Here is a 21,241-nt window from a genome sequence, read left to right as displayed (position 1 = left end):
GGACATGGTGGGACCGGCTGACACTCAGCTCAGGCCACCGGACACCATGGGACTGGGCAGTGCTCAGCTCAGGGCACCGGACACGGTGGGATGGAGACTGAGAGAGAAACCAGCACTGTGCGAAGGTGGCCAGAGCCAGAGCAAATTTCCTCTTACTGTGGCCCCAGTCAGTGTGGCATCAAATAAGAGGATCCTGTCCAAGAGGGAAGGGCAGTGAGCACACCGGTCCCCCACAATCCCCATGGTCACCCCTGGATGTAGGCTCTGTCTACCCCCATGTCCCATTCACCTCCACAGCCCCCACTGTCCTCCCGCCTCTCCCCGACATCACCCCATGTTCCCCCTCTGGTTACTGCATGCTCATCCCCATGGCCACCTCACCCCTCTATTCTCCCCCTGCTCACCCCCACGACCAGCCGCAGCTGCTCCCGCGTGGGCAGCAGTACCAGGACGTCCCTGTGCTCCGGGGTCATCTCGCTGTCCAGGGGCCACCGCCGCCGGCCGCACGCAGTGCTCAGGACCAGCTCCCCTCCATCGCCTCCTGCAGGAGAGAGATTGTCAGGGGCAGGGCCAGGATGGGGCTGAGCAGCTGACGTCCCACATGCCCCGGGAGGGACAGGGGCCACGTGTCACCACTTGTTGGGTCCTCCTCTGAAGTCTAGCCACAGAAGAGGTGAACGACACCCCAGACTCACCCAGCGGCAGGCTTCCCGGGGACCAGGTGCCTTGCTGAGCTCCTGGCTGGGAAAACGCCTGAGAGACCAGTGGGGCCAGGAATCCAGGACAAGGTCCAGGGTTATAAATAGCTGGGACGTGTGTAGGTTGATTGGAATGCAAATAAACAATGTCAGGCTGGCCGCGCCCTCCCTGCGTGTGGCTGACCCGACCCCCGGTGGACCACCTCGGAGCTCCGGGCCCTAATCCAGGCTGCCCTCCTCCCCGATCCCCGTTCCCCCTTCCCAGGACCCAGAGAAAGGGCCGCCCCAAAGCCAGGACGCAGGTGCCAGAACCAGGGGCACCACCGAGGTTCCTGGAGAAGCTGGAGGAGAGCGAGGGGCAGGGGCTGCAGTGCCCAGAAAGGCCCTCGGAGTCTTGGGGCGCACACCCGGGACCCCCTACCACACCCTCCCGCTCACGTCTGCGGAGGGAAATGAACCCCTGAAATGAAACACCACTTCCACAGCAAGCCCACTCTGATTCCCTTTAGTAGTGGAAACTGGTGACCATTCTGTCATGGCCCCTGGCATCGGGTTACCTCCTCCCCGCCCCACGGGGGGTACACCTGCAGCAGGTGAAGGTGGGCGCTCAGAAGCACAGCCCTGGTGGCGTCCATCCTCTCCCGGCAGGGGTGAGCCGACGCCTGGGGACTCTGACCCTCTGGGAGAACGGTGGCATCAAAGGGGCGGGGGCCAGAGGAGGCCACTGAACCCTGAGAACAACCCTTTGAGGGTGTGCGGGCTCCCACAGGGCTGGCCAGCACGCTGGTGTCCCATCATCGGGCGAGTCCAAGGAGGGTCCCCGGACGTCCCTCTTTTGGAGCGAATCTGAGAGATCTGACAAATACAGGAGGGTCCTCTAGGGGCAGCTGGGAAGGTCCCAGGAATTTCATCATGGGACACGCGTGTCCTTTTAGCTGGCAACGTAACAGTTCTTAAAAAGGCAAGGAGCCCCGGAGGACAGATGCTGGGGCTGGTGATAACCCAGCACGTGTGCTCCTAGTTGCTCAATTCTCTGGGTTGGGTGGCCTGTGACCTGCTGACTAAAGGTCGCCGGTGCTGCTGTTACAAGAGAGGACGTTGGTAAACGCTCCTTCCCATGGCGTCTGAGCACACGGAGGACGGGAGGCAGCAGAGCGGCTGGGCAGAGCACGCACCAGCCCGCACGGAGACCGCGGGGTGACAGTGGGCCGGAGCCCCTGAACTGGGGCAGGGAGGGACACAGAAGGGGAACTTCTCCCCAGGACAGAGAGCCGGGGCCAACGTTAGCCTCTGCTGGGCAGCTGATGACCCCAAGCCCCGATGCAACTGGCCTCAGTTCTCTCCTCTGTCCGGTGAGGGTGACAGTGCCCCCAGCTGCTTGTGTGGGTGCTGGCGCGTTTTAGGTGACAGTTGGCAAACAAGCTCCGAACATCTTAGAAAAAATAGAAGGAAGAGACCCCTGCATTCTTCCTGATAAGAGCAAATCTCTGAACGATGGGGGGGTCTCCCACCCAAGATCCTGCCCTCCCTCCAGGGGTCTCCCAAGGGTCCACAGTTTGCTGTCAGTCCCAGGGCCAGTGAAGTGATCACAGAGTGTCACGGGGAGTGAGGTCATTTCCTGGAAAGGCTGCAGAGGCTCCACTGTCACGGCCGGTCAGCCCCAGGGCCACCTCGCTGCCCACCACACCTCCCACCAGGCAAGGACCACTGTTCTCTGGCTGCTCAAGAAAAATCAGAGCTTTCTCCTTTGAGTGGCAAGGCCCCGAGATGAAGGCCACTTCTAAGCACTGTCTTCTGGACCGACCAAGTTGAAACTGCTAATGTGTGACAATCTACTACAGCTTGTGACCTCGGGGCTTGCGGAGGGGCAGGGGACACCAGGAGGGAAGAGGAGGCGGCTCTCGTGAACCCGGGGCCATCCTGATGGCCACTGCCCTGGCCTCCTCCCGGGCTGCGCCCCGAGATTTCTTCTCTGCCCCGTTCTCTTTCTTCTGGAGAATTGGTCTTCCTTCTCTAACACTATGGGTCTGCTAAGAATGCTCCGGAAATAAAGCTGCTGAAACGTGAGTCCATAAAGTACAGGATTCGCCAATAAAAATGCAAGAAAATAATTCAACAATAAAGAGGAATGGAGTACTGGTATGAGGACGAATATCAAAAATCTCAGGCTACCCAGAGAAGCTGACCTGAAGGATGTATATTATAGGATTCCTTGAAACGTCCAGAAAAGGCAACACCCACAGACGCAGAGAGCAGGTGTGTGACTGACCACCGGCTCGAGGTTTTGTTTTGGGGTGACGGGAACAATTAGATGGTGGTGGTTGCACGACCCATAAATTTAGTAAAGTGCATGAAATTGTTCACTTAAAACGAACGTATTTTATAATATGTGAATCATGCCTCAATAAAGCTATTAAAATACATAAGTTACAAAATAGAAAACACATAAGTCATTCAATAGATGGCATGAGATGCAACCATTTGCCAGAAGGGTGTCACTTCCCAGCAGGTGTGTGTGAGCGTGTGTGCGTCTGTGTGCACGTATGGGTATGTATGTGTGCAAACGTGTGCATGAGTGTGCGAGTACGCGCGTTTCGGTGTGTGTGCATGTGTGAGCATGTAGCCTTGATGGCAGAGGACACGCTGTCCCCTTGAAGTCCCTGCCTGCACCACTAGTAACACCTGTCGACTCTTTTCCTCGGGGCGGGGCGAGCCGTTTGCTGAGGTGGCCGCTTAGGGTCACGATGACCACGTTAGGGAGCAGGAATCTGGGTTCCAAGGTCGAGCTGCTTAGTAGCCTCTCCTCCACCTGACCCCCACTGCCCCGCATGCACTTTGCCCCCTCCCCTGGGCCTCACCCGCCTGGCCCACACTGTGTCATGAAGAGAGCCCAGGGCTGCCCATCCGGCCGTCTGGCCGCTGTCACAGCCCCTTGGAAAGCGTTTCCTCTATTCTCACTTTTTCCTGAGGAGGAGTCTTGGCCAGGCCAACACATTATGCTCAGTTTATAAGGAGGGAAACTGAGGCACCAAGGAGCAAAGTGGCTGGTCCAGGGTGCCTGGTCACAGTATTTCTAAGACCCAAACCTACAGAGACCCTTCTGGAATCACGTGAAAAGTGCTCATGCTTATGAACAACTCCAGCTTGATTCCTGAATTCTGGAAGGACAGAGGTCAGCACTGGGGGAAGCACAGGGGCCTGACTGTCGCCCGGTGCCCCTCGTCCTGGGATGGGCCTTGGCCGGGCAGCGGGAGCCAAGGACCCCAGGCCAGCCCAGCACAGCCACGACAGACACTCACGGGTCGCCCTGCAGGTGTCCAGGGCCTGTCTGCATTTGGAGCTGGGGATGAGCCAGCCAGGAAGGCGGGGAGGCAGCGGAGAGCCCCTGCTGGCCAGGCAGCGGATGTCCCATTGGCTGTCCACTCAGGCCTCCGGACCTCAGTTGAAGCCCGAAGCCCACAGCAGGCCTGGAGGACGAGCACAGCCCAGCCTGTCACCCGCCCCACCGCGAGCTGCACTTCCTTTGCCTGCCCTGGGGCTGCAGGCTCCACAGGGACGCGTGGCAGGGAGCACCTGGTCTTGGAGAGAAGGGCCCACCGCACCCTGGTGTCACTAGCTCCTCGTTTACTGAACGACAGGTGATGGCCCCAATCCCTGCAGGTGGGAGCAGGGCTCCTGGGCTGCCACCAGGCCACCCACAGGCCTCACACAGCACATTTATGGGGTGCGTCTGGGTGATGCTGTCAGGCTAAGGTCCAGGGACATGATGGTGACAGACGAGGAAAGGACCAGGGTCTAGGGACCTGCAGGAGCCAGACGCACCCTGCCACGTGGCTGCAGCAGGACGAGGGTTGTGAACATCGATCGCAGTGACAGGAGCACTGAGGCCCCCCAGTCCCTGGGGAGGGACCTCATGGGGCACACCAGAGACGGCTGCCCCCATGGCCATGTGCGAACATCCCTCTCTGGGTGACACTACAGAGGCCATGGTCTCACCACCCCAAGACAGGCCCTGCCCACGGCTGCTCCCTGCCCGGTGCCCCAATCAGATTGAGAACCCCAGTCCAGTGAGGGGGCCAGAGGGGTGAGGCATGTCTGGAAGTATGTGTCAGCTTGCTCCCCCGGGACTGGATGCCACATGGGACAAAGGTCCTGAGTCAACTGCTCACTCACAGGACACATCACTGTTCACGCTTCTTTCAGAAAAAGAGGGACACAAGATAAAAAATTGGGGCCAATGCGTTAAGAAGTCAAGTCTATCTTGAAGATGTGTGCCTTCTGTGTGAATGCTAACAGAACGGTTTCTGTCTCAGGGAAATGGATCATAGCGAGCAAGTGTTCTGAAACCAGAAAAATTAGCCAATTTGTTCTTTTTTTTGGGTGAGGAAGATTGGCCCTGTGCCCATCTTCCTCTATTTTATATGTGGGATGCTGCCGCAGCATGGCAGTGTGCTAGATTCGCACCTGGGATCTGAACCAGTGAACCCTGGTTCCCTGAAGCCGAGTGAACAAACATAACCACTACACCACTAGGCCCTGGCCAATCTACTTAATAAGAGATAAAATAAATGAATTAACCAGAACAGTAAAAGTATCTGAGAAGCCAACTGGAATGACAGTGGCCCTTACCTGGCAAGCCCCCAAACAGATCTGGAAGAAGTGGCTGTGATGTGGGGATATTCAAGTGTCCACCGTGTGGGATGTGGACAGGGCAGGGGGGCCCATCCCTGGCACATAGTTCATGGGGTCTGGGGTCAGCAGGATCTGGGCCCTGAACCGCAGGTGTGGACGCCCCCAGGATGGGGCTGGCAGACGGGAATCCATGGTTCCAGGGCCAGGAGGACTGGGGGCAGTAACGTGAACACCTCCTCCTCTTTTCTCAGGGGAGCCCTGATCCCTTCCTGCTCCAGCTGGGGACACGGGTGTTGAGGCTGGAGCCACCCACCCTCCTGTCACTGTCACCGGCTCCCAAAACTAGGGCAGCAGAGGGCCCCTGGCATCGCCCCGTGCCTTGCTGCCCAGATTTAAATTCAAATCCTCTTTTTATTTATGTTTTAAAAAATAATTTTGTTGGAGTCATACTGGCTCATAACGTGGTGTCGATTTCAGGCGTACGTTATCATATATCAGTTTCTGCACAGACTTCAAGCGCTCCCCACCAACAGTCTAGACCAGCTTTTTCCCTGCTTGGAAAGAAACAGCAGGACTGGAGGAGGGAGTCGGAAGAAAAGGAGTGGGCCAGTTAATTACACGGCGACGGTGGCCGGGCCGCCCAGCCCTTTTTGCTGCTCCTGGATCCCGTTTCCCCTTCCAGCCCAGAGAGCAGATTCTTAGCATTCTCTGCCTGCCCGCCTCCTCCCTGTGGCGGACACTCCCGCACACAAACACTGGCCTGGCCACCACCGCTATTAACTCAGGATTTGCAGGTGTGCCCCCACCGAAGCCCAGGAGAGTGAAGCGACCTGTGAACAGGCCGCCGGGCAAAGGGCAGAGACTCAGTGGGGGGCTCCGCACCCCATGCCCGCAGCCCAGGCCAGCAGGAGAGCTGTGCAGACACACAGACAGACCCTCTGAGCTCGAGCGCCCTCCCACCCTCACCTCCTACTCCACACCTCCGTCACAGGAGCACCGGCCTTCGATTCCGTTCAGTGGAGTTGAACCCTCCCAAATATGTAAGCTATCCACACAAGGTGAGGTGCTCCATTCCCCTGTCTGTCTGCTCATCTCTCCCCCAGGAGGCCCGCCTGCTGGCTCTCTTCTCAGTAGGCCCCAGCCCTGAATGGTGCCCCCGCCCCCATGACTCACAGGGACCCTGGAGCCCCGGCTCAGGAGAAAGGCCTTTCACAAGTAAAATGAACTTTGGCGAAAGGGGCAGGGGCCACGCACTGGGGGCCGTGTCTCGTGTCTCGTCTGCAAGGCTGCGCCGGGCCGTGAAGTCACCCATGATGGCACCAGGCTGCAGGTTCAAACCCGGGGTCGCCTCCTGGCAGCTGGGCGACCTGGGGAGGATGTCCCTGAGTCTCTGCACTTTCCTTTCCTCCGCTGTGAGAGGGGGCCATCACTGCTGCCTCGAGAGTGTCACGGCCCCTGGGATGTGGTCACCACCAGCCCCACCACGGGTTCTGGAGGAAATGCCCTTGGTGCTGACAGACCAGCTCCCGTCCTCGGGGGCTCCTATCCTCCTCCTCCTCCTCTTCCTGTCCAGGGACCAGCCTCAGGAACGTGACTGGGCCTGGTTCTTCGGGCCTGGGGACACGTGTGGCTCCTCCCGTGAAGCAGAGGAGGAAGGTGAGGGGTGGTCCTTCGCTAAGGGCCGAGGTGATCTAACACCAACACGGTTTACAGTTGCTACGGTGATAGTAAAAGGCAGCCCGGCTTTCAACGCGTTTTATTGTTGCCTTTAAGTCCTGCACGTCCAGGGCACCCCTTACCGCCCGCAGCAGGGAAGATCCCCCCCCTGCCCTTGGGTCCCCCCGAAGTCTCTGAGGGCCCCTTGCTGGGAGGGGGGAATGGCAAGCAGACTTGTCCACAGCTGCTTGGCCTTAGACGGAAGTGCCACTCGGGTTCCATCTGAAAGCTGGACTCTGCCACCAAAACGAGCGTGACGATTCGGCAAAGATGAAAAACCTCGGAGCGCGCAGTGCAGACCCAGAGAGCCCTTCCCAGTCCCTCCAGCACCGGTCCACTCGTCCGCTTACTCCAGGGACATCTGCTGAGGCCCCTGGAGAGCTGGCAGGTGCTGCCCTAGTCACCGGGAAACAATAACAGCCCCCGAGGCATGTCACTCCATCCTCCCATCTGCCCAGGACAGAAAACCTGGTGGTCACCTCGGTTTTTTTTCTCTCCCACCCCAAGTCAGACGGCAGCAAATCCTAATGGTTTTACCTTCAAAACTCCCAGCACGTCTGACCGCGTCCCCCGCCTGCACCGCCCGGTCCACACCTCTCTCGTCTCCAGCCTGGACTGTTGCAGTGGGCTCCCAAAGTCTCCTCAACATCTTAGCCCCTGAAATCTTGATAAATGGGGGGCAGGTCACCACGCTCTTGCTTCAAGTCCGCAAATGCTCTCCCTTCCTCAGAGAAGAAGCTGGAGTCCTAACAGTTATCACCACCTTTGAGCCCCCCGAGGGCTGGCCCTGTTCACCCTCTGCCCCCTCCTGTCTTCCTGCCCCTGGACCTTTGCATGTACTGTTCTTCTGCATGGAGGCTCTTTCCAGCACATCCGCCTGGCTTGAGCCCTCACTGCTTTCAGAAATCGGCTCCCATGTCTCCTCACTGGGGAGGCCTGTCCTGGCTCCCGGGTTCTCACACTCCTCCACAGCACTGAGCATCATTGGGCACTTATACTTGTCTATCGCCTGACTCTCTCACCTGGAGGGAAGCTCTGCTCACTGCTGCTTTAGTCACAGCTGCATCCCCACTGCCCAGAGCAGCTCTTGGCCCACTGTTTGCGCTCAGCAAATACACGTGGAGTTACAACGCCTCCATGACATGCCTTGAGCATTGGCCACTTTGATGCTCAGCCGCCCTCCGGGGCGGGCGATTATTTCCGTTTCACACATTTGCAAACTGATGCTGGAAGCCGAGTCTCCTGGTCCCACCCGAGACTTCTCTGCCAACTTCACTCTGGACTGCTGGTTGGAACCCTTACCGCCTGGCCTGAGCCGACTCCAGTGGCCCCGAGGTGTGCTGGGCCCTGGGTCCACTCCTGTGCTGCCCCGGGCTCCGCAGGAAAAGGATGCCCTGTGAACCACAGGTGTCAGCGTCACGGACGTGTGCTGATGACTTTTCAAGGACTTGGTGGATAAAGACAGAGGGCGCCCCAAACCTTCCTGGCTCTCGACACAACTTCCTGGGAACAAAAATGTTGCTGTCAACCCAAACACCTCTCCCCACGCCACCCTTCAGAACCACGGGGCTGGACAGACCCGGAGCCTGCGGCCCGTGGCCCCCAAAGCTGCCCGGACCCCTCAAGGGACCGGCCAGGCCCCTGCCCTGAATCGTCTCCCACACACTCTGCTCGCCACCCCTCGGGAACCCGGTTCAGGCCCTTTTTCGGCCTGGAACATCCTCTCCACTCTCTCCTTCCTGTCCGCATCCTCCACCATCCTTGGAAGATTCCGGTCTAACCTCAGCTCCCCCACTCTGCTCTTCTGGGGGCTGCTCGGCCCCTGTGGCCCTCATCTCACCTCTTCGGTGTCCCCTCACCCCCCGGAGCGTGTTGTCCAGCTCTCGTGCATCTACGTCACCTGGGGGGCTGACGGCAGCCCGGACCCTCTGGAACAGGCCCAGCTATGAAGAGGCCCGAGAATCTGCATTTCAAACAAGCTCCCTGGGGCTGCTGATGCCTCTGACCCAGGATCCACACCTGGAGAACCAGGGTCGTAGAGCAACACGAGGACCCAGCAGGCAGCCACTAAACTTGCTGAATGGAACTGGGGTGCCCGTCTGATGGAGGGGCTCAACACCAGGCTTCTGTTTCCTCCTGACCCTGGATGGAGCCCAGACGACCTTTCTTATTTCTCACTTGTGACCTGCCTTGCTCCCTGTGAGAAGCTGCTGACAGCACGGCTTGTCCGTCCTGGCACAGGTGTGTCCCCACGGCTTTGACAAACGCTTTGGCCATATTAAGTTCTCAAAAGAGACCCACGGAATAGATGGATACCTGGTCCAATTAGAAGGCCACCATGACCTACAGGCAGCTGTTCCAGGAGGCAGACTTGGCCAAAGACGAGATGGACAAAAGCAGCCTTGACTCACACAGAGCACACAACGCCCAGTCACAGAAAATAGTTCCTACGACCTAGAGCTATCAGAACTCAAGGTCATATTCCTCTCAGAAGCCAAGGTTATGGTCATCACACATGCCTTCACTCCTACTCCCCAAGAACTCAAGGTTATGGCCATGACACGTGCTCCCACCCTTGAGCACTCAAGATCATGGCCATCACACAAGCTCCCACTCTTTAGAACTTAAGGTCATGGCCATCACATGTGCCTCCCACCCTTTAGAACTCAAGGTCATGGCCATCACATGTGCCTCCCACCCTTTAGAACTCAAGGTCATGGTCATCACACGTGCTCCCACCCTTCAGAACTCAAGGTCATGGCCATCACACAAGCTCCCACCCTTCAGCACTCAAGGTCATGGCCATCACACAAGCTCCCACCCTTCAGCACTCAAGGTCATGGCCATCACACAAGCTCCCACCCTTTAGAACTCAAGGTCATGGCCATCACATGTGCCTCCCTTTTCCTGGCCTGAAGAGAAGCACTGTCAACTGCAATGAACCCACACATTCGGTATGACACTTGGCCATGGCCAACCTCAAACGGAAATGTCACTGTAGGCCACGATGAGGATCCTCCCAAGTTTATACATTTGTTTAACTTTTACAAGGTGGCTCAGATTTCCTGGACCAAGCCCAAGGCTTTCACTTGCTCAAGGTCGCAGTAGTATCCCAGAAACGCAAACCAAGACAAACTCAGTCCCTTTACCGAACCTCCAACGAGGTTCTTAGATCTCTGCAGCGAGCAAACCACGTGGTTTAGAGGCCAACAAGTCTTTGGAGACTCTGCCAGCCGCGCGTTTGTTCAAAGTGGAATAAACATAATGTGCACCTTCAAAATTAGAAAGCTACTCTTCACAATGATCCAGAACTTTCTGCTCCTTCCTTTAGGAAGCTGGGTTCTGGTGCAGGTGGACTCCAAGAGATAAACTCCTTTTGTTGGAGGGTGAAATGAAACAAGCTTTCCTGTTTCATGGTATTGTGTGGCATTGTGATTTTAAACAGTGACCCTCCGTGCTTGGTGTTCAGTGTGGGACACTCTTAAGGGATGCCCGCGCTCTATAGTTGACCTGTGTCCCCGCCAGCCACTCACTAGAGGTGACCTTGGATGAGTCAGTTAACTTCTCCAACTTGGTGGCTCTTGAAAACCCTGCCTGTTCAGCCCACCTGACCTGCACCGGTTATACCCTCCTGCCGTCTTCTCAGCAAGGGGCAACCTCCGGGGAACCTGGCTAACATTCTATATTTGTACTTTTATATTTTATTCAAATAGAATACATTTTGTTTCATTTTTATCTTTTATATTTATGCGTCAAACTTTTCCAAATGCTTTCATATACACAACCCCATATAACAAAAAGGCTCACGTCACTCCCCTTTTAAGGTTGGAGTAAGCTGAGCTCCAAGAAGGATAAGAGAATTGGCTGAGAACAGAACCCATCAATGAGGAGAGAACCCAAGTAATACCCAGCCTGCACTGCTTCTCCCCTGCCCCTACGCCACCGTGTCCCGTTTCTAATAAGGCCAGGGACGCCCAGCCCGGGCACCCAGGGCAGGTCCGAAACTCTCAGGGGCTTGGCAAGCTCTGACTGGATCAGAGATGTCTTGGAGGCAGCCGTCCAGGAGGCAAGCAAAGGCACAGAGACCTCCCAACCCCGCAACAACCAGTGAGGCTGCTCCTGCCGTTTCAGAGAGAACGGACCACAGATTGGTCTAATGGGAGGGGCAGCGACTGGCTTTTCTGGACTTAACATTAGGAATCGACAAACCGGAGGTCAGAGCTATAGAAGAGGGTACCGAGCAGCCAGAAAAATGTGGTGCTTAGGCCACCACGAGACACAGCACTAACACAGCCAGTATAGCCAGGCGTAGGGCAGAAGCGCTGGCCACATCAGTTCCTTCCCTGCTCGCCGATTCCCGGAAGGGACATCTGCGGAGACAGCACCATCTTCCTGCACATCTGACCCCTGATGGGCACAGGACCACTGCAGAGCTGATCTGTTAACTGCTCACTGAGTCAGTGAAATAAAGACCTAAACCGGGCTTTCTCCACGTCAGGAACCCACAACTTAGAAAGCATGGTATGAACTGCTGAGCCTCTGGGTCAGGCCGGCCCAGCTTGAACCCACTTCCTTCTCCCACCATGTGAGCCTGGACACAGCTAGTCGCCTCAGCCACCCGGCACGGGCAGGCTGACAATAAACGGGGGCACCCACCCTGAAGGTCTGCGGGCTGTGAGACCAGCACCTCCCATCACCCTCCCTCTGCTGAGAGTGTGCGGGCCGCCCTCAGCCCGCCTTACAGAATCCAGCCCCTGCACCCCCCGGGGGCGGCCCAGGCCCGGCGCCGTGCACGCGAACCCTCCCCGTGTAAGCGAGAAGCTGTGCTCTGTGCCAGGTCCCCTTCGGCAAACGAGGAAAACAGCCCCGACGTGAGCCCTCTGCATTTCCAGCATCTTGAAAGAGACCATTGATCCAAGTTGTTGTTGATGGCAAAGAACCAACAACTTCAAGTATATATGAACTTCAAACCAAGGCTCTCAGGTTAGGTTTTTTCACACACACACACAGACGCCACTATTGATGAAATTTCACCTTTCTGAGCTACAACCAAGCCAGCCACGGGCGGGGGTGGGAGCTAGAGATCCCAAGTCGACAGACGATCCTGCTTCCTGGGGCACAGATCTGGTTTCTCTAAACACTGGCTGTTTTCCGAGGAGCCTCCAGTCGTGGTGGCGCATAAATGCCCACCCGAGAGCCGGGTCTGGGGCCCCGCACCAAGAAACAAGCATCCTCTCTTTCTAGAGCCCACAGGAAGAATCTCGTTGGTACCCTCTCTCAGAAAGCTGAGAGAGAGAAACTCAGGAAGATGCATTGGGAGGAAGGGACCCCGGCCTCTTGGGGGAGGTGGCAGTGGGGTCACCCAGGCCTAAGGCGGAGGGGAGATGAGGGGAGGCTGCAGTGGGAACCAGAACATCTCTTATCAGGGACTAGTTTATCTGGTTAACTAGCTAGTTACCCAACCAGACCTCTGGGAGTGGAGCCAACACTGGGGAGAGGGACAGACCCAAAAGTCAGGAGGGGGCTGCAGGCTGACCTGACGGTGGGAGCCGGGCCCTCCGGGAGGTGGGTGGGGAGAAGAGCGTGTGCCCCCCTGAAGTAAGATGACACTCTGCAGATGGGGCCTGAGGGGCCCTGAGGATGCACCCAGGCGGCACAGGGCAGGCGAGCCATCTGGAGCTGCGAGGAGGGGCTGTCCTGGGCTGGGCCCCAAGAGGAGTAGGTGGGTGGCTGTCACCTTCAAGCCTCTTCCAAGTTATGGAGTAACACCTGCCAGACCTTGTGAGGCCTCGGAATGAAGCCTTTTCAAATGTATTTCTCTTTCTCAGGAGATCGTGTAGCAATGGAGGAGGCCCAGCTCTTGCAGGGACCCCGATTCAGCTGAGAGAGTATGTGCTGCCCAACTGCCCCCTCTGCCCGGGGAGGGGGACACGGGGACTTCTGAACCTCACTCACTGGCTCAAGAAGCCCGATGGAGGACAATTCAGACAGCAGCTTCACGCTGCCCATGCCTGTGGGTGGGGGGGTAGGGGAACTTCCCCAGAGAGGGGAGGCCTCTCCCACAGCTGGGACCCCCAGGGGTCTCACTTATGTTCATTTTGCGTCTCCCATGAGGACCAGACTTCCTAATTCCGACTATGACTCTGCAAGGTTATGGGGGGGCTTCAGCGAGGCCCCCAGCGTCCCCCCAAGTTGCAGCCATGCCTGCTGAGGTTCTGAGGGCCTGGCTGCACTCCAGCGGCCATTCCAACTTGTACGATCACGACCCTCAGTGGCTCACAGTTTATAGCGTGATCCAGAACGCACAGACATGTGTGTGGACCCACAGAGGAAATGGGAGGCCACCAGCTCATCCTCACTTGGTACCATGCCCCCATCAGATCTGACTGCCTGGGTGACCCAGCTTTCAACCTCCGATGGTTTTGGAGTAGGTCATGGAGTGGGCCTGAGAGCTGGACCCGGGTAATCGGGGGCTCCTCCCCCTCCTCATCCTGGGAATGTATGTTCCACCCACCGTTCCCCACACTAGGAGCTGTTTCAAGGACGCAGCCTTGAGGGGGCACGCGTTGTTGAGACCATCTGGATGGTATATGTGACTGAGCCCCCTTAAGGCCTCTATGTAAACTCTCCAGATTCTGGTGGGCGGGTGTGTACGCCTACCGGTCTTGTGCCGCCCAAGACAAGCCTTGTATGTAAGTTCCCTCGCTTACTAAACCTGCCTCTTACCCATCTGTGGGGTCCACCTCTCTCTTTGGTCTCTCCTTCCCCTCCGAGTATAGGAGCCAGTTTTGGATTTAACCCGGGGACCTTGCGATGTTTCAAAGAAACAAATGGAGGGGCGTGGATGGGGTCACTCTCAGTGTTGCTCCGTGAAACTGTTGCTCCTGTCTCATGAACGTTGCTGGCGCACAGTATAAACCTTTCTTTATTGGGGGTCACAGCCACAAACGTTAGCTGAGACCCCAGCGCCCCAGCACCCGACTGGGGCTAATAGGGATGTGCTCACCTGTGAAAACCAAGCATGGCCTCGCCCCTGCACAGCCCCCTGGGACTGTTAGTTTATGGGTCCACTCGGTCAGGCCACGGTGCCCAGCGTTGGGCCAAACATCAGTCTAGATGTTGCTGTGAGGGTAGCTTTATAGGAGGTTAACATTTAAATCAGTCAGGTGTGAGTAAAGCAGACGACCTTCCATAACGTGGGTGGGCCGCAGCCAATCACTGAGTTCAAAGACTTAAGACAAAAAGACGGCGGGCTCCAGAGGAGGGAGGAATCTCTCTCCAGCTGGCCTTTGGACTCCGACTGCAGCGTCAGCTCTTCCCTGAGTCTCCAGCCTGCCGGCCAGAACCTGCAGATTTTCAATTTGCAGAATTTGGTGCCCTGGGTGCCCACAGGCACTCTGTAAACATCTGCTCCTTCCTCCTCCATTAAGTAACTGAAAGAATGAACCCCCTTGGTGATCACTGCTGCTTAATCTTAACATGGCAGTCGCCAGTGTGGGTGATGTGCTGGGAGCCAGCCTCCACCCAGACCAGCTCTGTGAGGGGCCGCTGGTCGCCATCATGGGGTGTCCCTCCAAGGTTTCCTGGAGGAGGGAGCCTGCCTGAGAGATGCCGGCTCCTGGCTGTGCACCATCAGCAGGACAGCGAGAGCCCAGGGAGTCGTGTGAGAATTAAAGGGCTGAGAGCCCTGGAGGGCTTCCTCTGGTGCCTGGCACATCCTCTGTCATCGTCATCAGAACTGTCACTCTGGCTTGCTCATGGACCTGTCCTGGGGAACAATTCCCACCATCGAAGCCTGGCCTGCCAGGGCCACCCAGCAGCAACACAGGCAGGTGAGGGCTGCACAGGGGCTGAACCGAGGGGAGCAGGCAGGGGCCACTAGCAGACTCCTGGCCACCTTGCTGCCCCTCAACCCCACCCCCACCCTAGGGTCGCATCACACGTTCAACAGGATGGGAGAAGAGAAAAGAGCTAAGATGGAGCGATCATGACACCTTTCTGAGTGACAATGGCACCGGTCCCACAGGTGTCACCTGAGAACGTCCCAGGCCTGTAGTCCTGCCCTTTAAGAGTTGACACCTGAGTCGCCCTTCAGATTGCAGGCGTGTTACAAACAGCAAAATTCCTGCCGAGTCCAGAGTGCTAGTCTGTGTCTCAAGGACGACGCTTCAAACTAAACGGAAGGAAGTGATTCTGGGTGGGAAATTTCTTGTCCTTTGGGAAACCTCCATCCCAAGAGACTTTCCAACAAACGTGACGCCTGTGGATGTAAAGAAAGAGCTGCGCCACGCCTGCAACCACGAAGCCACTCCTGCAGCATCAGACAACATCTGCGCCGTGGAGACCCCTCCCCGGGGGTGTGAAGACGCCCAGACCTTTTCTCTGACCTCCCCGGGGGTTAAATCCCCGAGCATATGACCCCGCTGGCATGTCACTCATTTCCTGCACTGCATGCAGAGTTATCCCGCTGCATGAACACGACACTGCCAGAGCAGTCTGACTAAGGCTCCTCAGAAGCCACAGCACCTGCTGGGTCACTGGGCTTCAAGAAGAAATGAAACGCAGACGCTCTCCAGATCTCTGCCAGGAGGAGGGCGGGCGCACAGCTGAGGGGACTGCACCTGTCAACGCGGGGCAGGCAAGCTCTGGCTAAACTGGGGCCAGGTGAGGGTGACAGGTGAGCAGGTTCTGTCCCCTGACCTGGTGGGCAGGCCACCCACCCCTGCCACGTCCTGCTGAGAAGCACACTGAAGTCTCCAGGTTCCTGTCTTCCCTGGGTTTGGAGGGCCTAAGATTTCCTGAGGTTCAAGTCCACGTCTCTCGTTCACTTAAGGGGTTTGGTAGGTGCCAGACCAGAACCCTGGAGAATGGGCACCTGAGGACGGCACAAGGACACAGCCCCTCCTGACCCGGAGTCTCACCTCTGGATTCCTGTCCCAGACTGTGGGCCTCACACACGTCCACGGGCCGCCCAGAGCCCAGAGCCCGGGCAGGGGGCGCTACAGAAATGCCCCCTGAGCCCCAGGAGGCCCCACTTCACTTAAGTGGCTGGGGCCTCTTGGGCCCTCGTGTCACCACCATCCTGGTCACCAGAAAATCCTTGTAAAGCCCAAGAGGAACAGACTGGGCACAACTAAGTTAAGTGGGCGGCGACTTACAGAGCCTTTTGTCAAACAAGCAGCTGGCGGGGCACACACCTGCCCCCAAAGGTAAAGAACAGCCACAGGGACGGTGCTGGGACCCCTCCCCGGCTTCCTTCTGTCTGTCTGCCTCTTCTAGAAAGACAGGCTGGATCTGCTCCTCCCTCCCCCCGCTGGAATTTGGAGGTGGGGTGTGGGACCCAGCTGGCTTTTTGTCTCCCGGCCACCCTTTTGTTAATACTGAATTGTGTGAAGGGGTCCTGTGGTCCCACAGAAACGGGGACTGCATGTTCTGGGGCCACCCAGCTAGCATCTCCCTTCCGCTGCTGATCACAAATGCCCAGGCACTCACCCACTGACCCCATGGGATCCCCACCACCCCCACCCTCGCAGCCCCTCCCAAGCCCCCTACTACACTTCTGCTTTCAGCTCCAGCCTCACTTCCTGGGAAGGAAGAAAAGACAAGCTTTGCATGGACGCCTTACTGAACAAAAGAAAGTCTCAACTTTGTCAGTAAACGCTAGGATGTCATTTTGTCGCCTTGTGTCAATACGCCCCGCCAACACGCACCCCCCCCACCCAAACCACCTAAACCCACCCAAACTTGCCGACCTGGCAGGGTCCACTCCCGAGGATTCGCCGCCCTTCAGACGGGCAGGTGCCCCTCCAGGTGCTTGGCTCTCAGTGCATTAGGTGACGACAACCAGCTGCAAGTGCGGGCGACGAGACGCTCTTCAGAACCCCAGAAGATCCTGGTCCGTCTTAGGCAACTTTTAGAGCCCAGCCCTTTTGAAATACGCTCAGAAATCCCAAATTTCCGGCCACACCTGGATCGAGGCGGGGAGGGAATAAAGGTGGCCGCGCAGCCAGGGCGTCCCTGGCCCCCACCCCGCCTGCCCCACCCCGCCTGCCCCTGCCCCTGCGGGGGAGGGGAGGGGTGAGAAATGGGGGGTCACGAGGGAGGGGAGGGGACAAGAGAGGGGAGGAGCCGTGAGGGGAGCGGGTGGGCGGGACCAGGGCTGCTCCGGAGAGCCTGGCAGCGGCGCGCCCAGGACCCCCGACCCGGCCTCTAAGTCGGAAGCCGCGGAGAGGGGACAGAGGGCAAGGGGAGGGTCCCGCACCCCCGGCTCCGGGACCTAGGGGCGCAAACCCCGAAAGGCGACGGCGGCGAGGGTGACAGCCGTGGGCCCTCACCGGTGGGGGGGCGCAGTCGGGGTCCCGGCCGGGCTCACAGTTCCGGGTCCGGGTCGGGATCGGGGGCTGGGACGCGGTCGGGGTCGGGCTCTGGGTCTGGCTCCGGGTCCAGGTCCGGGTCCGGTTCGGGGTCGGGGTCGGGGTCGGGGTCTGGGTTGGGTTCGGAGTCCCGGTCGGGGTCTGGGTCGGGGTCTGGGTTTGGGTTGGGGTCGGGGTCTGGGTTGGGGTCTGGGTCCCGGTCCGGGTCCGGGTCCGGGTCGGGGTTGGGGTCGGGGTCCAGGTCGGGATCCCACGGGGTCGACGCGAACGCAGCCGCCGCTGTGTTGCGGTCTCGGTAGATCCACGCGGGGACGCGGCGGTTGAGGGCGATCGGCGGGCCGGGGGGGATGTCCGGGCTGGGGATTGGCCTGCGCCGCCCTGCTATCCCTCCCCCTCCCCCGCCCCTCCCCGCCCACCTCCTCCCTCCCTGCTCCCCTACCCCTCCCCTCCTCCATTCCCACCCCTCCCCCCCTCCCTGCCCCCTCTATTCTCCCCACCTTGACCCCTCTACCTTCCCTCTCCCCTCCCCCCTCCCTGCCCCTCTCTCCGCAAGACAAATGGGAGGGGCACAGCCCGCCAGCCCGCACCGCCCAGAATTGCCTGCCCCGGGGCTGTCTGTCCGGGCTCACCCGGTCCCGGGATCGCAGGGTCTCAATTTGCTCTTTCCCAGGCTCGCATCATCCCGGACTTGCAGCCCCCGGAGTCTCCCGTCCAGAGGTCGTACTGTCCCGGGGTTGCAACGGGACTATTCTCTAGTAATGCCAGCTATCTACTAAATCCTCAGTATTATATAGAATGCTGCAAGGCGGCAACCCATCTCCCCATTTTATAGAGGAGGACTCTGAGAGTCGGAGAGGATTAAAACCCCGGTAAGGCCGCACAGCTAAACAAGCAGGAAGCAGATCTTTCCCGGCTCCACAGCCTGGAGCACAGCCTGAAGTGTCGCATTCACTGTTCGCTGTTGCACTCGAGACGCTCCTTAGTCGGCAGGCAGAAACTTGTTGAATAAATGAATTTATTAGCAAACCATTATAAACGATACTATTACATCTGTTTAACTTTTATACCTCTCACAACAGCCCTATCCGCTATTTCACGTGTTGTGTCCAAAGTAAAAATGGACAGAGGGAGTATCGTGCTGGGTTCTGGAGCCTGACTTTTGGGCCCAGCCCTGGCTCTGCCGCTGGCTTGCTCTGTGATCTTACATAGGTCACCAGTCTGCCTCGTTTCTCTCTCTGTAAAACGGCGTTAATAATAGTACTTCCTTATAGAGGAGTCTGAGGCGTCACTGAGTTAAGATCTGTAAAACTCTCAGGAAGTCCCAGCACAGTACACCTACGTCAGTTCCAGCGTCTCTGCTTTTTTCTACACAATGAAGCAATAAGCAACAGTACAAACCAACAACGTAAAATACGTGCAAAGGCCGGGCACTCGCCTTGCAGAGAGCAGCTCCAGTGGGTCCTAATTCACTCCTTTTCCTCTTCCTCTTTCGCTCCAGTGGGAACAGAGCAATGACCCATCTAAATGAAGGTGGCCCAGGCCGTCCATGAGCTTGCACAGGAAAGATGAAACATGCAGTAACGGCCATGATGCTGAGGACGGGATAGCACAGACCAGCACCTTCCAGAAACCTCAGGAAGGGCTTGAGGCCCAGGTGTCCTCCAGTGTGGACAACTTGTGGTGTATCCGCCCTGGGTGTTTTCTGGGTTGTGTGTGTGTGTTGGTTTATAAGCTTGTAGGAAAGCGTTGTCAATCTCCGTATTTACCCAGCCTCGTGGCCGGAATCCCTAGCTTGCCATTTCCATCTACCATGTGACAATTCACACCGATTTCCACGAGGCCTCCATCTGCTTATTTCCCTTGTCCTGTCCTCAGTAGAGCCGGGATGAAGGGAATCAGTTCTCCAGGTGGTGTTCTGCCTTGTATTTAGGGTTGATTGTGATAGCGTCTCCGAGTCAAATGGCTCCTGGTTCCCTCCCTTCCTCTCACATCTCTTTATTCTCTGAATTGTCACAAGACGTCCTCAGTGCAACAGTAACATTATTTTCAGAAAGGGGGCAAAGGATGCCACGTATGGATGTTAATGTACGCGAAAGGTATTCACCCATAGCAACCGTTATCTTACACGGGTAAAGAAAGCAAATTAAAATTTTATTTGTGACCTTTTCAGTGTCACAATCACTGGGCAGCAGTGAACGGAGTTGGTCTAGCTCGTTATAAGGGCACAGCTTCATCAATCCTCATTTTACTAGAAGATGCTGAAATCACAAGAGTTGATGCTGCCCTCGCACACGGCCGCTTTAACGTTCCCCCAGCCTGGAGATGCGGCTATTCAGCGCCAGGCAATTTCTTATGTGACATTTATGTGCTAATGATTCTGTCTCCCTAGAAAAAGATATAAAATTTCCATGCCTGTAGGAGAGAAAGAGGAGGGCCAGGAAATCGTTTAAGAATGTATATATATATTTACAGAGAAAAATGTCCAGATGGAAATACATTAAAATACATCAAAAGTGGTAAGATTTCATTTTTTTAGCTTGTCTTTTTTTTAATGAACAGTTATTATTTGTATAATGAGAATGAACAAAGGATGAAAACAATAACCTTGTTGAAGAGTGAACACTCTATTTCTTCCGAAGCAAGGTACATTGCTGGTCGATTTCTCCATCTTTCATTTTTTGGCTGCAGAAATGGAGCATAGCTTCAGGGTCACTCTGCAGTCGTGCCTCAAGGCACGGAGCTCCTGCTTCACCCTGGACCCCGAATCTCCCCTTTGATCAGGCAGTTTCTACAGATTTCCTTAATAACTGGCCCGCGAAACATTTGCTGGTTGCACGTCAGTAGGGGCATCTTCAGTAAGATTTGGCGCCAGGCACGTTTTGCCTTGTCGTTTAAAAGATCTCCCCATCACGCTTCCCTGGATGTCAGCTTTCCTCCTACGCCCTTCTTGGCCCCACTGACTCGCCAGGTGGTTTTTCCTCTTCAAGGGAACCGTTGTCAAGAAAATGTTTTTTTGTTTTTGTTTTTAAAGGGAGCAACATGAACTATTCTTGATGGCTGATGGGAATGCAAAAATGGGGCAGCCCCTTTGGAAGACAGCTTGGTGGTTTCCTATAAAATCAAACATACTCTTGCCATACTATCCAGCAACCATGCTCCTTGGTATCCACCCAAAGGAGCTGAAAACGTGTCCTCACACAAACCAGCACACGGATGTTTACAGAAGCTTTACTCACAATTGGCAAAAGGTGGAAGCAACCAAGATGCCCTTCAGGAGGAGAATGGAGAAATAAACTGTGCTCCATCCACACAATGGACTGTTATTCAGCAGCTGAAAGAAATGAGCTATCAAGCCATGAAAAAACATGGAGGAAACTTGAATGCATATTACTAAGTGAAAGAAACCAATCTGAGAAGGCTGCATGCTGTATGATTCTAACTATATGACATTCTGGAAAAGGCAAAACTATGGAGACAAAACATCAGTGGTTGCTGGGGTTTGGGGGAAGGCGGGATGACTAGAAAGAGCACAGAGGGTGTTAGGGCCGTGGAAATACTCTGTATGTGCTGTAATGGTGGACACAGGTCATGATACATTTGTCCAAACCCATAGAATGTACAACTCCAAGAGTGGACCCCCAGGGTAGGAGAGAGTATTTTGAAGACCTGAAGGAAGAGTGAAAGGCAGAAGATGATAGAGGTATTTGAGAGCAGGGGGTGTCAGAGGTCTTGCCCAATGATTGTTCCCTGGGCAGTGGGCAGGTTCCACGCCGGACAGAGGGAGGTGGACGACACAGTGTCCGTGCCCCTCCACCGGGCGGA

General features: G+C 56.6%; 1 protein-coding gene across 10 annotated transcripts in view; it reads right to left on the bottom strand.

The window, feature by feature from the left end:
• FRMD1 (FERM domain containing 1) overlaps positions 1 to 17,794 on the bottom strand; it is a 45,610-nt gene extending 27,816 nt beyond the window's left edge. For 2 of the 10 annotated variants that reach the window (XM_070602917.1, XM_070602921.1), the window contains exons 1-2: positions 696 to 776; positions 405 to 541 (exon numbers count right to left, since the gene is read on the bottom strand). In XM_070602917.1, the coding sequence (XP_070459018.1) occupies positions 405 to 473 (69 nt within the window). In that variant the 5' untranslated portion in view covers positions 474 to 541; positions 696 to 776. Of the gene's footprint in view, positions 1 to 404; positions 542 to 695; positions 777 to 8,348; positions 8,550 to 16,784; positions 17,102 to 17,380 lie in introns of those variants that run through there. The other 8 variants (XM_070602922.1, XM_070602920.1, XM_070602923.1 and 5 more) reach the window with 8 other exon arrangements.
• Positions 17,795 to 21,241: the final 3,447 nt, after the last annotated feature.

The sequence above is a fragment of the Equus przewalskii genome, chromosome 32, assembly GCF_037783145.1.
Source record: "Equus przewalskii isolate Varuska chromosome 32, EquPr2, whole genome shotgun sequence".
In the NCBI taxonomy this organism is placed as follows: Eukaryota; Metazoa; Chordata; class Mammalia; order Perissodactyla; family Equidae; genus Equus; species Equus przewalskii.
The sequence above is the reverse complement of the archived record's forward strand: the minus strand, read 5'-3'. Positions and strand labels throughout refer to the sequence as shown.